At 38.1% G+C, this 19,389-nt stretch overlaps 1 protein-coding gene across 1 annotated transcript in view; it reads left to right on the plus strand.

The window, feature by feature from the left end:
• AXDND1 (axonemal dynein light chain domain containing 1) overlaps positions 1 to 19,389 on the plus strand; it is a 104,439-nt gene that overhangs the window by 60,647 nt on the left and 24,403 nt on the right. The window contains exons 16-18 of the mRNA XM_027868576.1: positions 7,766 to 7,976; positions 10,545 to 10,638; positions 17,308 to 17,516. Of these exons, the coding sequence (XP_027724377.1) occupies positions 7,766 to 7,976; positions 10,545 to 10,638; positions 17,308 to 17,516 (514 nt within the window). The remainder of the gene's footprint in view (positions 1 to 7,765; positions 7,977 to 10,544; positions 10,639 to 17,307; positions 17,517 to 19,389) is intronic.

Below are 19,389 nucleotides of genomic sequence, written 5' to 3' on the forward strand. Positions count from 1 at the left end.
GAGAGAGAGAGAGAGAGAGAGAGAGAGAGAGAGAGAGAGAGAGAAACCTGAGTTTTCCAGTAGGGCTAAGAATGAGGCATTCTGAGTATTGGAACTTTTCAGAAAACTCAAATCCTTTAAGCATTGAACCTTTTTATATCCTTTTTTGAGAGATTCCTGACAGAATCTATACATGGCAGAGTCTGTGCTAACTTTTGCAGACCCTGGAACCTGTTTTCTTGAATCTCATGATCTCATGTCATGTCATTTGCCCTTGATAAAATAAATCGCATGTCACTTGTCCTTGATAAAATGAACAATTGAAATAAAGTTTGAAGAGGGCTTCTACTAGAGTTATTTGCTTGTCTTCATAAAATTGTCTTTATTGGCGTTCTTTGAAGAGCCAGCCTAGTATAGTGGTTTTAGATTTAGAGACTTAGACAATTTAGAGACTTAGTCCTGATCTAGCCTTTGTCACTTAATAGATAATGTTCTGAATATGGTTGGAGTCCTGGCAATAGAGACTTAGAGCTGGAAGAGATCTGAGAGGCAGATATGAAGAAACTGAGGCCCAGAAAGCTTAATAGAAAGAATTCCATTGCCCAAGTTCACAGGGCTTATAACCTCCTTGTCACCTTCCAATCAATCTTTCACATAAATCAGCCTTTAACTCTGGAAAGTGAGGAATGCCACATCTCAAATAGAGGGTCACCTTATCTTTTTCCACAAGGAAACACTGCCATCTTCTGTATATTTAGGATATTGCTGCTACAGAATATGATATCAGGTTGAATTTTTGTAACTGTAGGCAAGATAAGGCAGTATGTGGAGGGGATGGTATGGTGGAATCAGGTTCCAAAGAAGGCAGTCCTAGAGTTTTGTAACAAAATAGAAAATAAATATGCCAATGAGATTAAGGTGCCACTCAAATCTCCATCAGTATATAAAGGTTTGCCGATTTTGTAAAGGGAGCAGGATGGCTCCCAAATCTCATCTGGGAGACCCAAATATAATTCATGTAAGAGCAACTACAATCTAATTGACTGCAACATATCCAGTGGACTGTTGCCACAAGAGAAGGGTGGTGATGAAGGTTTGTGTATCCTTGAAAAAGGAGTGCGGAGTTTTGGAAAGACCATTAGCCTACCAGAACCTGTGGATGCCCCAGGTTCTAGCCCTGGCCCCGCCATCAATCCCAGTGTAATATAGTAAAATAATATAACCTCCTTATGCCCCAGTTTTATTATCTTTAGAATGGATATGACAAGACTTTGCTTGGCAGTTTTTGGGGGCTATTGTGATGACCAGACCAGATAATTTGTGTGCATGTTCACCAGCCTGTGTAGGGGGCCAAGCACAATGGCCAAGGATGCCAGTGTTCTAGTGCACTTGGGATATCTGTTCTAGTGGAGGAAGCCAGGTCAACCTATCACAGCTTCATGACAACATCCCTTAAGGTCATTTGTGGATATGGGTATTTCAGTCAGCTTGGCAGTGCAGTTCATTACATTGACATTCTGATTTATAAATTACTCTCTTGAAAGTTTGATTTTCACAAACCAATTCCTGAAGGCTTTATCATTTCTGGATAAATCGATAAAACTGAGTTCTTGAAAGGCAAGGCTGAGGACCTGACCCATCATGTGTGATGCAGAAACCTCAGGAGGCTGTGTTTGAACAGCTGATCTCTTCCTCTCTGTACCATCTTACCTTTAATGGTCATAATTAGGAATTTGCATCTTTGGTTCTTTGTGATATCTTCTCATAAAACCTTCTCTGTGGATTCTGGGGTCTGTACAGTGGCAGATACTTGAAGCTTCCCAGACTTTCGAGTGCGAGGTCATTGAGATTTTAATAATCTGTTTGAGATTTTAATAATATCATAGCTATGTAATTTTGATACAGTTACACGTGAGTATATGGAGATGGTTATGAATATGTGCACATATGAGCCATTTGCCGTCTTTGTGTTTATCATCCTTCACCAGTCTTCCTCTGATGCCTCATCATGGCATCATGATGGGTTCTTAATATGTCAGTTGAGTACAAGCTCTGGCCTGTCCTACCAAGCTAAAAAGACTTTTAAGTATTTCCCAGCAGAGGACTGCATATCCATCTGTCATCTGAGGATCAGCCTTGCTCTGTTTAGAGAGGCTCATTATGGTTGGCAGCCAAATAATGCTGTTTTTTGACCATGGTAATCCATCCTAGAGAGGCTGTGATCTCATTATGCCCATCATAACGAAATCATTGATCTTTTGAAGAACTGAAGTGCAGACGTGTTTTTTAAACAAGAAGGCCCAGTGAAATGATGACCTTTATGAAGTAGTATTTTCACTACTCGGAGAAGAGAATAAAGGAGTTGGTAGAACTGGTCTTATCATATACCCAAATACAACAAACATCATTTTATGAGATATGGGATATATGGGATACTACACATTAAATTAAAGTGCTCATGATAAGTATTTATAAGAGGACTACCATGAAAATAATTGCAGCTTCTCTATCACTATCTGCTGCAGAGGATAAAAAGGTAGAGAAATTCTATAAAAATATTATGGGACCATCCAAATCAAATCAACAAACTCTTTGATACTTGGTGATGTTAGTGGAAGGGCAGAACTAGGTGAGGGTAGTGAGAAATAGATTGTCAAATATAGATCAAAAATAAAAAACGAGGTCAAAAATTTATAGGCCACAAAAAAGCCTTGTGCCTATATGTTATAAATATCTAATTTTTTATAATTAATTAATTTATTTTTAGTTTTCAACATTCATTTCCATAAGCTTTTGAGTTTCAAATTTTCTCCCTTTCCTTTCCCTACTCCCTCCCCAAGATGGTGTACAATCTGACATAGACTCTACATATATATTCCTATTAAACATATTTTCACATTAGTCATGTTGTAAAGAAGAATAGGAACAAATAGGAGGAGCCACAGGAAAGCAGAAACAAAACAAAACAGAAGAAAAAAAAAGAGCAAATGGTACGCTTCCATCTGCATTCAGACTCCATAGTTCTTTCTCTGAATGTGGATAGCATTTTCCATCATGAGGCCTTTGGAGATGTCTTAGATTCTTGCATTGCTGAGAAGAGATGTCTATAAAAGTCAGTCATCCCATAATGTGGCTGTTACTGTGTACAATGTTCTCCTGGTTCTGCTCACTTCACTCTGTATCAGTCCATGCAAGTCTCTCCAGGTTTTTCTAAAGTCTGCCTGCTCATCATTTCTTATAGCACAATAGTATTCCATTACATTCATATACCACAACTTGTTTAACCAGTCCCCAATTGATGGCATCCCCTCAAATTTTTTTTTAGGCAATTGGGATTAAGTAACTTTCCCAGGGTCACCCAGCTAGTAAGTGTCAAGTGTTTGGTTTGAGGCCACATTTGAACTCAGGTCCTCCTGACTTCAGGGCTGGTGCTCTATCCACTGTGCCACCTAGCTGTCCCCCCAACATAACTTAGAAATTGGGTATTTGTAATGGATTCAGTCAGTATCGTTTCATGACTTAAGGTTTCATGGCCACCTAGCTACCCCTGGCATCCCCTCAATTTCCAATTTTTTGCCACCACAGAAAGAACTGCTATAAGTATTTTTATATATGTGGGTCCTTTCCCCATTTTTATGATCTCTTTGGGATACAGCCCTAGAAGTGGTATTGTTGGGTCAAAGGGTATGCACATTTTTATAGCCCTTTGGACATAGTTCCAAATTGCTCTCCAAAATGGCTGGATCAGTTCACAATACCACCAACAATGCATTAGTGTTCCAATTTTCCCACATCTTCTCCAACATTTATTATTTTCCTGTTTTGTCATGTTAGCCAATCTGATAGGTACCTTAGAGTCTTCTTGACTTGCATTTTTCTAATCAATAGATTGAGAGCATTTTTTCATATGACTATAGATAGCTTTAATTTCTTCTTTTGAAAACTGCCTGTTCATATCCTTTGACCATTTATCAATTGGGGAATGACTTGTATTCTTATAAATTGGACTTAGTTCTCTATATTTTTAGAAATGAGGCCTTTATAAAAGACACTGGTTGTAAAAATTCTATCCCAATTTTCTGCTTCCCTCCTAATCTTGGTTGCATTGGCTTTGTTTGTGCAAAAACTTTACAATTTAATGTAATCAAAATTATCCATTTTGCATTTCATAATATTCTCTATCTCTTGTTTGGTCATAAATTCTTCCATTCTCCATAAATCTAACAGGTAAACTATTCCTTGCTCTCTCAGTTTGCTTATAGTATCAGCCTTCATATCTAAATTGTGTATCCATTTTGACTTTATTTTGGTATATGGTGTAAGATGTTGGTCTATGCCTAGTTTCTGCCATACTATCTTCCAGTCTTCCCAGCCATTTTTGTCAAATAGTGAGTTCTTATCCCAGAAGCTGGGGTCTTTGGGTTTATCAAATAGTAGATTACTATAGTCATTGACTACTGTCTTGTGTACCTAAACTATTCCATTGATCCCCCACTATTTCTTAGCCAGTACCCAGTAGTTTTGATGATTGTGGCTTTATAATACAATTTAAGATCTGGTATGGCTAAGACACCTTCCCTAGCATTTATTTTCATTAGTTCCCTTGATAATGAATATCTTCTTTAAGAAAATAATCCAGGGATGTTGGACAAATCAACTACCAAATAACAATACAAAATGATATTGATTCAATATTTTGACAGACAGGAAATGAATAGCTTGTTTTACTGATGTGGCAGCCATTCCTAAATCTGCTTGCATAACTAGTCCACTGATTTGTTAGAGCAAAGATCAAAATCAGTAGTATGGCCTCATAAAAGAAGTAGTACAGGGTAAAACCAGTTTAAAGAAAGCTTAGAGATCCAATTAAGCAAAATTATCCCTTGGGAACTTAAGGATGTGTAACACTATGTCCTACCTGGGTGAAGTGGGCACGGGGAAAGCCCTGTGCCTCATGAAGGAGAGGCATGACTCTTAATTGGCTAAGAGAATGCTGAGTAAGATACTCTGTACCTGGATAAGGGGCAGATACTTTATCCACTTTGCCTGGGTGGGAGTATTACAGATGAAAATGTAAGGATAACAAAGAGAAGAAAATGGAAAAGATCTGCAAAGGTTTTTTTTATAACATGCTCTTTTCACGATCCTGGATCATTAAAGCCTCATTTTATAGTCCCAGATAAAGGACAAAAAATTGGCACTAAAGAGAACCAAAAGGAAAATGCAGCTAAATTATACCAAGTTTACATAGAGGAGGTTTGTGCTGGAAGTATTTGAGAACACTAAAGATTAGATTCACAAGATAGAGGAAGAAGGGGAAGATACCAGGGATGTGGGAAAAAAAAAATTAGACTTTGTCAATACTGAAAAGTCAACAAGAGGGCATCAACAAGCACCCATCCATTTGCTTACATTTACATCAATATACAATTTTTATGAAGATCATGCATCAAGAGTATCTTTAATGAGAGTATTAGTAAGAAACAAGCAGGCTTTCATGAACAATGGTCCATGGCAGATCACCATTTTATAGTCATGCTATTGACTAAAAGAATTAGAAAATACAAGATCCTATTCTGCTTATTGATATTCTGTTTATTGATTATACAAAAAAGAAAAGCACATGATTTGGTAAAACAAAATGCTTCTGAAAAGCTATTTTCCAACAAGGTGCCTGCCATACATAACATACACCAAAACTATTCAGGATTCCTTGAAAGATATAATGGAGATAATTTTGTCTAATGATCCTCTGATTGTTAATATCAAGTGACTGATATTAATATAATATCAAGTGCTGAGTGACATATGCTCACCAAAGATGTTTGCCACTATTATAAGGATGACTTCCAGTGCAGAGTCTAAATTGAAGAGAGATTCTATCTTAAGAGTGAGATCCTCCAGATGCTCCTGTTTGCACATGACTTTATGCTAGTTATTTTCAAGCCCTAGAACATTGTGGTGTCTCCTGGAGGAAATCTGAAACCACTCAACAGAGTCTGACCTAACTATTCAGACAGAAAAAAACCCAGTGAATGGAGGATGCCACCTGTTATCCAGATTATGACACAAGAGTTTGATGAACAACTTATAGAGCTCATCATGTAATATATGTATATGTAAATACATACACACACATATATACAATGTAAAATATACATATATACACATATGTATATATAAGTTCACTTACCTTGGTAGTGTGTACTTTCCAGGGATGTATGCAGTGATAATGAGGTTGATGCATGCATTGCTGGAGCTAGCTCAGTGTTTGGGAGGCTCTGAAGGAAAGTATGGGAGAGAAGAGGCATTAGACCGACTACCAAACTGAAGGTCTACAGAGCCATCGTGCTGACTTCATTGTTGTACGCCTGTGAAATGTGGATGATATACCAGCCCCATGCCAAGCAACTGAATTGCTTCCATTTGAATTGTCTTAGGAAGATTCTGAAGATCACTGGCGGGATAAGATACCAGACACCGAGGTCCTTTCTGGAACTAAACTGCCAAGTATTCAAACTCTACTTCAGAGAGCACAATTCCAATGGGTTGGCCATGCTGTTCAAATGCAAAATGTACACTTGTCAAAAAGACTATTTTATGTAGAACTCACACAGGGCAAATGTTCACATGGTGGTCAGAAGAAGTGATACAGGGACACTCTCAAGGTCCCTCTTAAGAACTCAGGAACTGATGGTGTAACATGGGAGACACTGGCACAGGACTGCTCAGCATGACATGCCCACATCAGAGAAGATGCTGTGTTCTATAAGCAAAGCAGAATTGAAATAGCTCAAAGGAAATGCAAGATGTGCAAATTTAGAGAATCCACCCCAAATGTTCACACGGACTATTTGTGCCCTATCTATGAAGAACATTCTGAGCTCCTATTGGTCTGATCAGCCACAGTCAGACACGGTAAAACTAGACTCTAGCATAAAGATGTCATTTTGGTCCTCTTTGAGGACAAAGAACAACAACCAACCAAACAGGCAATGCAAATGGGAAAGTTGGGCCCAGAATTAAACCGTAGATACAAGAGGCTGTATTGCCCTTTGGTAAATTGCAAACTTTCTTAATGGCTCCAAACTTCTCCCTGGGAAAAAGGTCCATGTAAAACATACCAACATTCTACCAGTGTTATTTTATGGTTGAGTCATGGAACTCTTGAGTCTTCAAAGAATTAAAAATGAGTATCACTCAAAGGGCAATGGAAAAAAGACACGATAATAGGTGTAAGTAGGCTGAAATACATAATAAATTAACCATGAGCAAAAATCAGAGTAAAGGATGTCATCCTGAAAATGTATGACTGAAGAAGATGGACTGGTCAGGGCTTGAGAATGAGCAATAACTGGTGGATAGTCCATATGCTTCACTAGTATTCTTGTGATGTCAGGGGAAAGTGAAGAAGAACCATTACACAGTGGTTGAACCTTCTGGGGTGAATTTATGGAAGGGTATGGACCAGAGTTTAGAATGGGCAGTCATAGAGAAATTGCAATCTGCATCATTGGAGAGATTTTAACAGATCAAAGATCATTTTGAGTATTTGAGTATGAAGTAACATAATTGGCAATGACTCGTTGTATCTGGTTCCCAGCTAAGAATTCAAAGAAATCAGACTAAAAACTGCTGTATAGAGAAATTACCAAATGGCTAAGCAGTACAAAAAGGGTTATTTAGTATTAAATCACCAACATGCTTTTATAAAAACCCATTTTTTTTATTGTGGAGAAAAACTCCAACAATCCCACTTAATGCTTTTTTCCATCTTTATTCTTAGGTTATAACAAGTTTTTTCTAAGCTTAAATTCTGCTTTTGAAATGTGGATATTCAAGATGGAAAGCAACCACCCAATTTCTGCAATGACTCCGGGGGACTGGAGGGCACTTTATGCAAGAATTCCTGAATTCCTCAATTTACTGGATGGGATGTTAGGTGTTATTGGTGTTATCCCATTGACTGAAGAGCAGATAAAGAGTAATTATGTGCCGTAAGTGAAAATTGTTTTACCTTAGTTCTTCCTTCAACTTAAACAGTTTCAATAAACATTAATTAAGAGCCCACTGTGTGCAAATACTGAGCTAGGTTTTGAGGAAGTTCAACAATTGAACATGATAGTCTCTGCTTTCAAGGAGCTTATAGTTTACTAAGGGGTCATGACATAAATACAAAACAATGACTTAACAAACATTTATTAAATACTTACCATGGTCCAGGGACTATGTTAAATCCTGGAGATATAAAGAAAAAGCATAAACAGTTCATGCCCTTACATTCTACTGTGAGGAGACAACATGTACACAAAGAACTAGAATATGAAATAACATATGATAAATATATAAGTAATAACATGGTAAGTGTTTAAAGAGGCACAAAGCAATTATTATACAAATTCCAAGGGAAAAGAGTCATTCCTGAGTGTTGCAAATAGATCAAGATAAGCTTCCTAGCCCTGGGATACAGGTAGAATTTCAGTTAGTAAAGATGGGAGAAGGGGAGGACATTCCAGGCTTAGGGCAAAGCTTAAGCAAAAGGCTAATCCATGACCCAGCATTCACCAAAATCTGGGCTCACATGAACTGGATATCATCTTGGGAGTTTCCTTAAAAAGTCAGTTTTTCTCTTTGGCTGGTTATACCCTCATTTAGAGTTTAGTCTTGGAAATCTCTGAACATAACTTTCACAAATGTGGGTAACCAGAAGCCCAGCTCCCATATAAGTATTCAAAGAAAAAAAAATGCATATCAGACACAGGATAGCCTTTATTTTATCTTACACGAAAAGAAGACATAAAGGACTCAAAGAAGCCCATAAACAATATATAGATTCTCAATAGCCCATAAACAACCAAGAACAATTATTCTTATCTCCATTTGGGTTCCATTTCTCAATAGGAACTTCCAGACTGAACAGCATCCTATTTCTACCTCCCTCAGGAGGTAACTTATCTTAGGATTTCTATTGGGGTAAACTGATGTTTTGGTAGATCTCTCTCTCTTTCCCATAGGGTCCTACCCAGTCCTTTACACACTCATAGTGACACATTGTGGTTTTAAATATGGTTTCCTCTCAGAATGGAAACACACTTTGGTGCGACTGGAAGGCAACCACCTTCCCATAGGACCTCCATTGTCCAAATAACTAATGGCAAGTATAGGGAGCAAAGTATAGATATTCTGCTCTCCCACATCATGATTTGAACCTCTTATTGGGTGATCATATCTATTAGACTCAGGAATACATTTTCAGGAACTTCCACTTCTATTTCTAAGAAGGCTAGATCTCTGAACTCTTGAACTTATGGTTACTCATGAGGCAATCTCCAATAAATCTCTCTTCTTCAACCAGAAGACTAGATTTAAGAATAACACTGCCTTGGAAAACAAAATCTACTCCCTCCCTCCCCCAGCACACAAAAGGGCTTTTGATTCAGGAACATTGTCCATGAAGTCTCTCAGTGGTGGGTGAACACATACAGTTTCCATGTGCTTTTCCAGGATGCTCCACCATTGTTCCAGCTGTTGCCCTCTCTTGGTCTAGAAAATTGCGTTCACAGGTAGTTTCCTGTGCTCAGAATGCTATGGGAGAACACATTCAGTTCACATGTATATCTGCTCCTAAGGCAGCCATTAATAGTTCCTGGGGATAGGGGATGGAACTGTGTATATACATGCACAGCCCCTCCTGCCCCTACTCAACTCCCCCACCCACCCACCCAAGACCTAGCACTTAGCTCTGCTCTTAGCTCCATGGAGGATCTTTCTGAAAAATGCCAAAAATGGTTTGCCAGTTTTCATTTATATGCCAGCACAATGGGTGGCTCTTCCCAACAGAGCCCATCCTCTCAAGAGTCTGAGTCAAGGCATTTATCTCAGGGCAGCCCCAATCACTGGGACTTAAATGGAAGTTATTTTTTGTTGTCTTGACAAGGTGCAGGGGGTTCCCTCCGTACTCCACAGGTGGAGTCACAGACAGTCAAAGATCCCAAACAATGGCTCACCAACCTATGAGCTCATCAAGGTGATTGGAGAACTCGCCTGAACAACCCCTTTACAGTAGGAAATGGGAAAACTAGCAGTATAGTTTTGCCAGAATGGGAATAAGACTGGAAAGGTAAGACAGAATGGAATGCCTTTGGTGCCAGACTTAGGAGTTTTCATTTTATTTAGTTCCCTTCTTTTGTGGGGATTTTCTGTATCACCTCCTCAGTTTTTATTTAGAAAGTAATACATTAGATTAAAAATGGTTGTGTATAAGGAAGATACTTCTTGTGGTAGACAACCAACATTAAAAAGATAGATCTATGTAGGTCAAAGTGAAGCACTGACAACTGTTGGTAGCTGTCCAGTGATTTGGTAGGGTGTGAGTAACCAGACCAAGCAGATCAGGATTTTGGTCCACATGGCCTAAAGTCACAAGAAAATAGTCAACTCACCACTCTACTTTGAACTGTATAGACCTGGTCAAATAAACTGCTCAGCTTTTAGCTAATAGTTATTTAGATATGTATTTTCAGAGTTGAATCACTTCTCTAAAATTTACTTGATGTCTCCATCAGGGTAGTCCAAACTAATGTGTTTCATATGATGCAACAATGGATTTTGACTATGTCTAATGGGACTGACAAGGACAACAGTGGGCTTCATCACCAAGTATGTATCAATCATCCCAGACAGTTGAAAAGCCCACCCTAGTGTGCCATGAAACATAGCTTACCCTGTGCAAAAGATCATTGAGTCCCAGAATGTTATAGCTGGAAGAGACTTTTTGTTGTTCATTCGTTTCAGTCGTGTCTGACTCTTTGTGACCCATTTGGGGTTTTCTTGTCAAAGACACTAGAGTGGTTTGCCATTTCCTTCTCCAGCCCATTTTACAGATGAGGAAACTGAGGCAAACAGGGTTAAAGTGACTTAGCTAGTATCACACAACGAGTAAGTGTCTCAGGTCAGATTTGAACTCAGGAAGATGGTTCTTCCTGACTCTAGGCTCAGCCTAGCTAGCTGCCCAGGGGAAGGGATTTTAGGACTTATCTATTCACACCTGTGCTCCATTATATAGATGAAGAAACTGAATTTCAGGAAGGCACGAGATAACATGGCTAGTATGTAGCAGAACTGGGTTTTTTTTTTTTTTTTTAGGCAATTGGGGTTAAGTGACTTACACAGGGTCACACAGTTAGTAAGTGTCAAGTGTTTCGTCTGAAGTCGTATTTGAACTCAGGTCCTCCTGACTTCTCGGCTGGTGCTCTATCCACTGTGCCACCTAGCTGCCCCTGGAACTGGGATTTGAACCCAGGTCTTCTGACTCCCAGTCTAGGGCTCTTGCCACTGTGCAACACTGAGAGGAAGGAGGAAATGATGTAAGAGCTCCTCAACTTGTTGTCTTTGAATTTTTAAAAATTAGAATAGTGCTATTTCCTCTGGAAGGAAGTCCTAGAGCATATAAGAAGTGTTTTTAGCTTTACTCTTTACTTGCCAAAGGTCCAATATCATGAATGTTACTCTTCCTCTGGTGTTGTGGACATGGTGACATTTGGAATTGACTGCACTTGGTCAAAGTGGTTACATGAGGTGAAAACAGAAGGTTCCTAGATATGCTCAGAAGTCTGTTATAATATAGAATATGGAATATAGAATAAATAAATGTACCTTTTTGGGAGATGAATTCAATCCAACAAACATTTCAAAGCCAATTACCTTTTAAGTTCCTTCGGTGTGCAGAGCATTGCATCGGACATTGGAAGAATACAAAGTTCAGGTAAGACGTGGTTTCTGTCTGTTGGGACCTTACGGTTTAGTAGGAGGATAAGACATATACGCAGATGTGATAATACATGAGTATCATTTCTAACTCCAATGGATCTATGATCACATTGATTTCAACATTCCTTCCAGTATGCAGGTCACATCCTAGCCATGCTTGCCCAACCCAAGTGATGAGTATTAGTATCTTCCCTCAAGTTCCACACAGAGGATCCATCCAACAAACTAGAGGGCTTCCTCATTTTCTCCTGACATCGATATAATACCAGTAGAGCATTCCACCTGAACATCTTTCATTTTTTGTTCTTTCTTATAACTTCTTAAGATATCAGCCCAACTTGACCTCTTCACCAATACAAGATGATCATTTCTCTCAAATGTTGGCTTCATCATTATGGAACATTTTATTAGTGAAACTACATAATTTCACTCATAAGCTAAACTTGTACAGTCATGATGTTTTACAAACACTTAACATACAATCATTTGTTATAAGTCCACATAACATATGGAATACTAACTATAATGGTCATCCCAAAGAGGCTGCCTTGTGAAATAATAGATTACTCTCCATTGGAAGCCTTCAAGGTTCTCAAAGTGGGTGGTACCATCCACTAGGGGTGCTCAAACGATCCAGCGAGGTGGTATTAGTCTCAGGTGCAATTGGGGGGCATTGAATAAAAATAAGGATTAACCTAACATAACCCCACGGTGCTGCTGAGTAATGTTTTTTGAAGAGGGGGTAGTAGGCAAAATAAGTTTGGGAACCACTAGTACCACTTTTGGTGGTTGGTGTGGAGAGGAATCTTGTTGAGGTACAGATCAGACTAGATGGTGCTTGAAGTCCCTCCCAATGCCTAGATTCTGTGGGAATAAGCTTGAGAAAGTTGTAGAGCTAGAAAACTGGTATGTGTAGGGAGGATGAATGACCTTAGGAAAACACATGCCTTTGCTATTGCTGCACAATATCCCCAACCATTTCCAACTGGGACTAGGTAGGAGGCTACAGAATTCTCAGGCTACACAATTTCTTTGTCTGAGGGCTGGTAAACAAGTGGTTTGACCATTAGACCTAAACTCCAGTTTCTGAAATAAGACATTGATCCTCCATCTTTGGTTGGAAGTGTACTGGCTTCAGAAATTAAAGCAGGGAAACTAAAGGGTCTATGTGATGTGCCATTGATGCATGTTCTAGACTGACTGAAAAGGCTTCAGATTTCAGTCCACACTGACTTGGTGATGAACCACTATGTGGTTGCAACAGGTAGCAGATTCACAATGGTAGATGGGACCCCAAAGACCTTCTAGTCCCTGACATGAAGTACAGTACGATATAGTCTCCACTTGGAGACCTCCAGTAATAGGGAACTCATCTTTGGACAGTCATAGTTTTTAAGTTTTGCTTATGTTGAAAACTGTTGGGGGAAGCTAGGTGGCACAGTGTATAGAGCACTGACCCTGGAGTCAGGAGAACCTGAGTTCAAATCTGGCCTCAGACTGCTGTGTGACCCTGGGCAAGTCACTTAACCCCGACTGCCAAAAGAAAAAGAAGGAAACCTGTTTCTTTAAAATCTCCCACCCCCACCCAATTTGTCCTAGTTCTATTTTCTGGAGCAAGTTTAATTCCTCTTTCACACAATAACCTTTCAGATACTCAAAGACTTCTATAATGTCTGCCTTAAGTCTTCTTTTCTCCAGGCTAAGCATTCCCACTTAAATCAACTGATCCTCATCTAATGAATCTTCTAGTCCCTTCCCCCACCCAGGTACCAACCTGTAAGTGCACATCATCTTGTCAATATCCCTTATACAATGTGATACCTAGAGCTAAACACAATGGTGTTGATGTGGTCTGGCAAAGACAACATCTGGCATGATTATCACATTCATCCTTCTGTATGCGAACTCACATTGAGCTTCTTGTCCACTAGGTATCCCCCCTAAATATTTTCTCACGAGAACTGTATTATAACCACGTTCCCCAGTTCTCACTTCTTCCATATGGTACTTTTGCAGCTTTTTTTTTTTGATGAGGCAATTGGGGTTAAGTGACTTGCCCAGGGTCACATAGCTAGTAAGTGTCAAGTGTCTGGTCTGAGACCAGATTTGAACTCAGTCCTCCTATCTCCAGGGCCAGTGCTGTATCCACTGCACCACCAAGCTGCCCCATGTAGCTGATTTTTTAAAAATACAAATGCATTTATCTCTATAAAATTTCGTTTTGTTAGCTTAGTGACAAAGCTAACCTCTTGAGATCTTTTGGGAGCCCATCTCTGTCATCCTGCATATTAATTATCCCTTTCATATTTGTGTCATTCACATATTTCAGAAGCATACTATTTATGCCTCCATCCAGTAAAAATCAGCAAACTTTCACCCCGTATAAACGATCAGTTCTGCTATCATGTTTGTTCTGAAAACATAAATTGGTTCCAATACAATTGATATATTAGGGAATAAGTTGAGTATGAGTCAAATTTCCTGTTTGCTTATGCATGATTTCATCTGCAAGAAAGAGCAAGAACATAGAAAACTGTACCACTGCACCATAACTTACAAGCCACAATCTTTCTGATGCCTCCTTCCATAAGCAAACTTCAAGCATTTTTGAAGGGAAAGTGCCATATTTATTGCGCATCTTCTGGTGCAATAGGAGCTATGAGCACAGGAGGGCTGTATCCATGCATTCCACCTACACCCGCTGCCTCCTCCTCCACATCCCAGAGTTGGGATCCCCAAAGCCGCCGTCTCACCTGTAAGTTATCATCCTAGCCAGCCCAGGCCCGCTGGAACGGTGGGATCCCCCCATCACACTTATATGGGCTCCTCTTCCATTGTTTTCACTTTTGGACTTCACACTCGTCCACAGTCATCCTTATTTCCTTTTTTCCTGGTTCTCAAGTTTTATCATATTTGGGGACCTCAACTCTTAGAGAGTATGGTTTTTTCTCTAGAACGCTCTCAAGGGGTTAATTCTCAGTTTTATTTTCTTTCATGCTATTTCTATTTCCCCAATAAGCACATGTTATAGTAAGCTTTGAGGATCTTTTCTATTTTCTTTTATTCATTTTCCTCCTTACATTTTTGTTCTTAAATGCCCTTGGGGTGAGTGTTCTTAGTTAGATCTCTTGCCAGGTTTTCCTTAAACTTATTCTACCTTCCACTGCTTTTCTCTGCTTTATGAGATGATATTATTCATGACTGCCCATCATCCTTAAAAAAGATTTTGTAAAAGCGTTTCTGTTCTATCTAGTATTGCCTTAGCTGCCATCTCTCTCCTCCTTACAACCGAGTCACATGTTTGCTGATTTAGACACTTTCGGAGTTTTTTTGGGTCTTGTGGCAATAAATTTGCAGCAGCTGGACCTCTCCATGAAATTCTTTTAATCAGTGTCAATGTCATTTCTAAAATCCATTTCCAATCTCTCATTGCTGATTATTTGTTTAAATAGTTCAGGATTAACTTGCTTCAATTGTACACCATACCTTTCTTTCATTATTTTTATTTCTTATTGCTTTTTTTAAAACTAATTTTGATCCATGCCCTGACAAGTTGGTCATCTGACTATATACTGATAACATGACTCAGGGATTAACTCCCACAATGGTAACAAGTTGTTTGGTTTCTGTCAAAATGTAATCAATTTCTTTTCTTTTCTTTCTTTATTCTTTTTGCAATATTATTTGGTGCTTGCTATCTTCAACACATACCAATTCATAAGAGACTTATTAAGGTTGAACTGTTTACATTCCTGCATGGAAAAATGATATTTGTAACTCATGAGACCTTTATCAGTATTAGGGTAGTTGGAGGGAAAAAAATTAGATGTATGTATATATAGATAGATAGATAGGTAGATAGATAGACAGATAGAGGGCACAGGGTGAGTTGAAGATGAAGCGGTGATATCTGAAGAATAAAATTAAGGGATGAGAAAGGATTATACTGGGAGAAGAAGAAAGGGAGAGGTAGAATGGGGTAAATTATCTCACATGAAACAGACAAGAAAAGGCTTTTACAGTGGAGGGGAAACGGGAAGGTGAGCGGGAATGAGTGAACCTTATTCTCATAGGATTTGGCTTAAAGAGGGAATAACATACGCAATCAGGTATGGAAATCTATCTTACCCTACAGGAAAATAGGGGGGACAAGAGAGCAGGGGGATGATAGAGGGGAGGTCAGATTTGGGGAGGGTGTAATCAGAAGCAAACACTTCTGAGGAGGGACAGGGTCAAAAGAGAGAATAGAATAATTGGGGGGTGGGATAGGATGAAGGGAAATATACTTAGTTTTTCACCACATGACTACTATGGAAGTGTTTTGCATGACTACACATCAATAACCTGTACCGAGATGCTTGCCTTTTCAATGAGGGTGAGTGGGGAGTGAGGAAGGGAGAAAATTTGGAACCCAAAGTTTTAAAAACACATGTTAAAAAATTGTTTTCATATGCAACTGGGAAATAAGAAATATAGGAAATGGGGTATAGAAATCTATCCTGCCCTACAGGAAAATAGAAGGGGAGGGGGATAAGAGAAGAGGGGTGAGAGGTAGAAGGGAGGGCAGATTAGAGGAAGGGGTATAAAGAATGCATGCCATCTTGGGGTGGGGAGAGGGATGAGATGGGAAGAAAATTGAACTCAAAATCTCATGGAAGTGAATATTGAAAGCTAAAAATAAATAAATTTTAAAAAATTTTATAAATCATACATTTTAATTGGGAACCTAGACTTTGCTTTTAATGTAATCTTATTTTTTGGTTATATTTTAAGTTATGAACTGTTTCCCTCCCTCCCTCCCCATCCCACACCTGAGAAGGTCACCATTTGATTATATATGTATGTGTGTGTGTGTGTACATACATACATATACACACATGTGTGCATGTATATAAATATATGTACATGTATATATGTATAGGTGTCCATACTATGCACACTTGCATACTTCTGTTTATCAGCCCTTTCTCTGGAAGTGGTTAGCATCTTCCTTCATGGGTCCTTTGGAGTTGACTTGAATATTTATGATAGAATAGCTTAGTCATTCACAGTTATTCTTTGAACAATATTACTGTTACTGTATGCAATGTTCTCTTGGTTCTGCTCATTTCACTCTTCATTATTTCATCCAAGTCTTTCCATGTTTTTCTAAAATCAACCTGTTCATCATTTCTTACAGCACAGTAGTATTCCATCACAAGAAAGTGTTTTTTAAAGGATATACCCTACTATGCTGATGTACCTTCCATTGCACTTCCTTCTGAGAAAACAGCCCTTTTTAAATGGCTGTAGAACAGTGCCTTTTATCAATGTCCTAACCAAACTTAGAGATAGGAAGACAGAAGCATCATATGCTATAGTGAGAAAAAAAGACTAGAGTTAACGTTATAGCAACACTAGATATTGGATTTAATTTCATCAAGCACCATAGTATCATTAAAGTCAGGACCTAAGGATAAATTCATCTCCAACATCTAAATGCAATATAACTTTAACGAATTTTAAATGGTTCATTTGAAATCTAACCTTTTAAAATATTTAATATTTTTCTTCCTACAGGTGAATGAACTCCATATAGCCATGATTAAATGGATGGTAAATATGCTTATTATACTGATACCTGACTATACTGATGAGAATTCTCTCCCAAAGACCGAACTAGATGCCAGTGAGGAGGAAGTTCGTCTTCATACAGGCATTGCTATGTTGGAAATAGAAGGCACGTCACTGGCAAAAATGTTGAGCCGATTCTCTATCTATTTATTCAGGTGAAACTCTGATGATTGATTTTGTACTTGTAAAGATAAAATATACATGAAGTAACAGTGATAAGAGAGTTAACAGGAACAAAACCTTGCTGAACAAAGTAATTCCTTAAATTCTTTAAAAATTAGAATTTGTCTTTAAAATTAGAATTAGAATGTTAACAACTCCACAACACATGAAGAAATAATAAATCAAAGGCTGAAAAAAATAAAATGAAAAAAATAAATAAAATTATGAATTATGAGATATCTGATAGGAAAAACAACTGGCTTGGAAAATAGAGGAGAGAGAATTTAAAAATTAAAAATCATTGGTGTTCCTGAAAGCTATGAAGAAAAAAAGAACTTAGATATCATATTTCAGGAAATTATAAAGGCCCAGATCTCTTAGAATCAGAGGACAAAGTAGAAATTGAAAGAATCCACTGGTCACCTCTTGAAAGAAACCCACATAAAACTTTAGGAATAGTGTAGCCAAAATACAGAACTCATAAGTCAAGGAGAAAATACTGCAAGCAGCCTGAAAAAAATTTCAAGGACCATGAAGTGAGTTAGGATCACACAAGATTTAATGGCTACCATTATAAAGGAATGGAGGATTGGAATATGATATTCTAGAAGGCAAAGGAGCTAAGTTTACGAACAAGAATAAATTATCTACAAACCTGAGTGTAATACTACAGGGGGAAAAATGGATATTAAATGAAAAAGAGGACTTTCAAGTATTCCTGTTTAGAAGACCGTGGTTGAATAGAAAATTTGACATACAAGTAGAGGACTCAAAAAAAGGCAGATATGAATGAGTGAGAAACCATAAGGGACCAAAATAAGGTTAAACTATTTACATTATTATATGGAGAGATAATTTATGTAACCCATCAAAAATTTATGATTAGCAGGGGTTTTAGAGTCTCCAGTGTTATCCTATTATTTTTAGATGATCTAAAATGAAGAATGGAAGGTTGGGGAAGAGTAATGCACTGGGAAAAGGAGAAGGGAAAGGAATAATGGGAAAGATTATTTCACATAAATGGGGCATGCAAGGAAGATTTTATACAATGGAGAGACGATGGAAGAAGATAAGCAACAACACTTGAGCCTCACCCTCATCTGAACTTATTTAAGGAAGAAAGAATACATATGCACAAATAGCTGAATATTGAAATTCATTTTATCAAACAGAGAAGTAGGAGGAAAAGAAATTAAGAAAAAGAGAGGATATGAGAGAAAAAGGAGCAAGAAAAATTAAGAGATCAGAAGCAAAAACTCTTAAAGAGGGCACAGGATGAAAAAAAAGAAGGATAAGCATAATTGAATAGGATGGAGGGAAATACACAGCAATCATAATTGTAAATGTAAATGGAATGAACTCACCCATAAAATGGAAGTGAATATAAGAATGGATTAGAAACTAGAAGACAACAATATGTTGTTTACAAGAAACACTCTTGAAACAGGATATACATAGAAGTAAAAATAAGGGGCTGGAGCAGAATCTATTATTCTTTAGCTGAAGCAAAAAAGGCAGGGTAGTGTTCTGCATCTCAGGCAAAGCAAAAGGAAAATAGATCTAATTAAGAGATAAACAGAGAAACTACATTTTCCTAAAAGACACCATAGACAATGGATTAGTATCAATATTGAACATATATGCACCTAATGGAATAACATGTAAATTCTTAAAGGAAAAGTTGACTAAGTAACAGGATGAAATAGTGAAATTATAATACTGAGGGTCATCAGTTTAGCCCTCTCAGACCTAGATAAACCTAGCCATAAAAATAAACAAGAAGAAATTAAAGTGACAAGTAGAATTTTAGAAAAATTAGCTATGATCAACCCCTGCAAAATATTGAATGGGAATAGAAAGGAGTAT

The sequence above is a fragment of the Vombatus ursinus genome, unplaced genomic scaffold (assembly GCF_900497805.2).
Source record: "Vombatus ursinus unplaced genomic scaffold, bare-nosed wombat genome assembly UNPS02014789.1, whole genome shotgun sequence".
NCBI classification, from domain to species: domain Eukaryota; kingdom Metazoa; phylum Chordata; class Mammalia; order Diprotodontia; family Vombatidae; genus Vombatus; species Vombatus ursinus.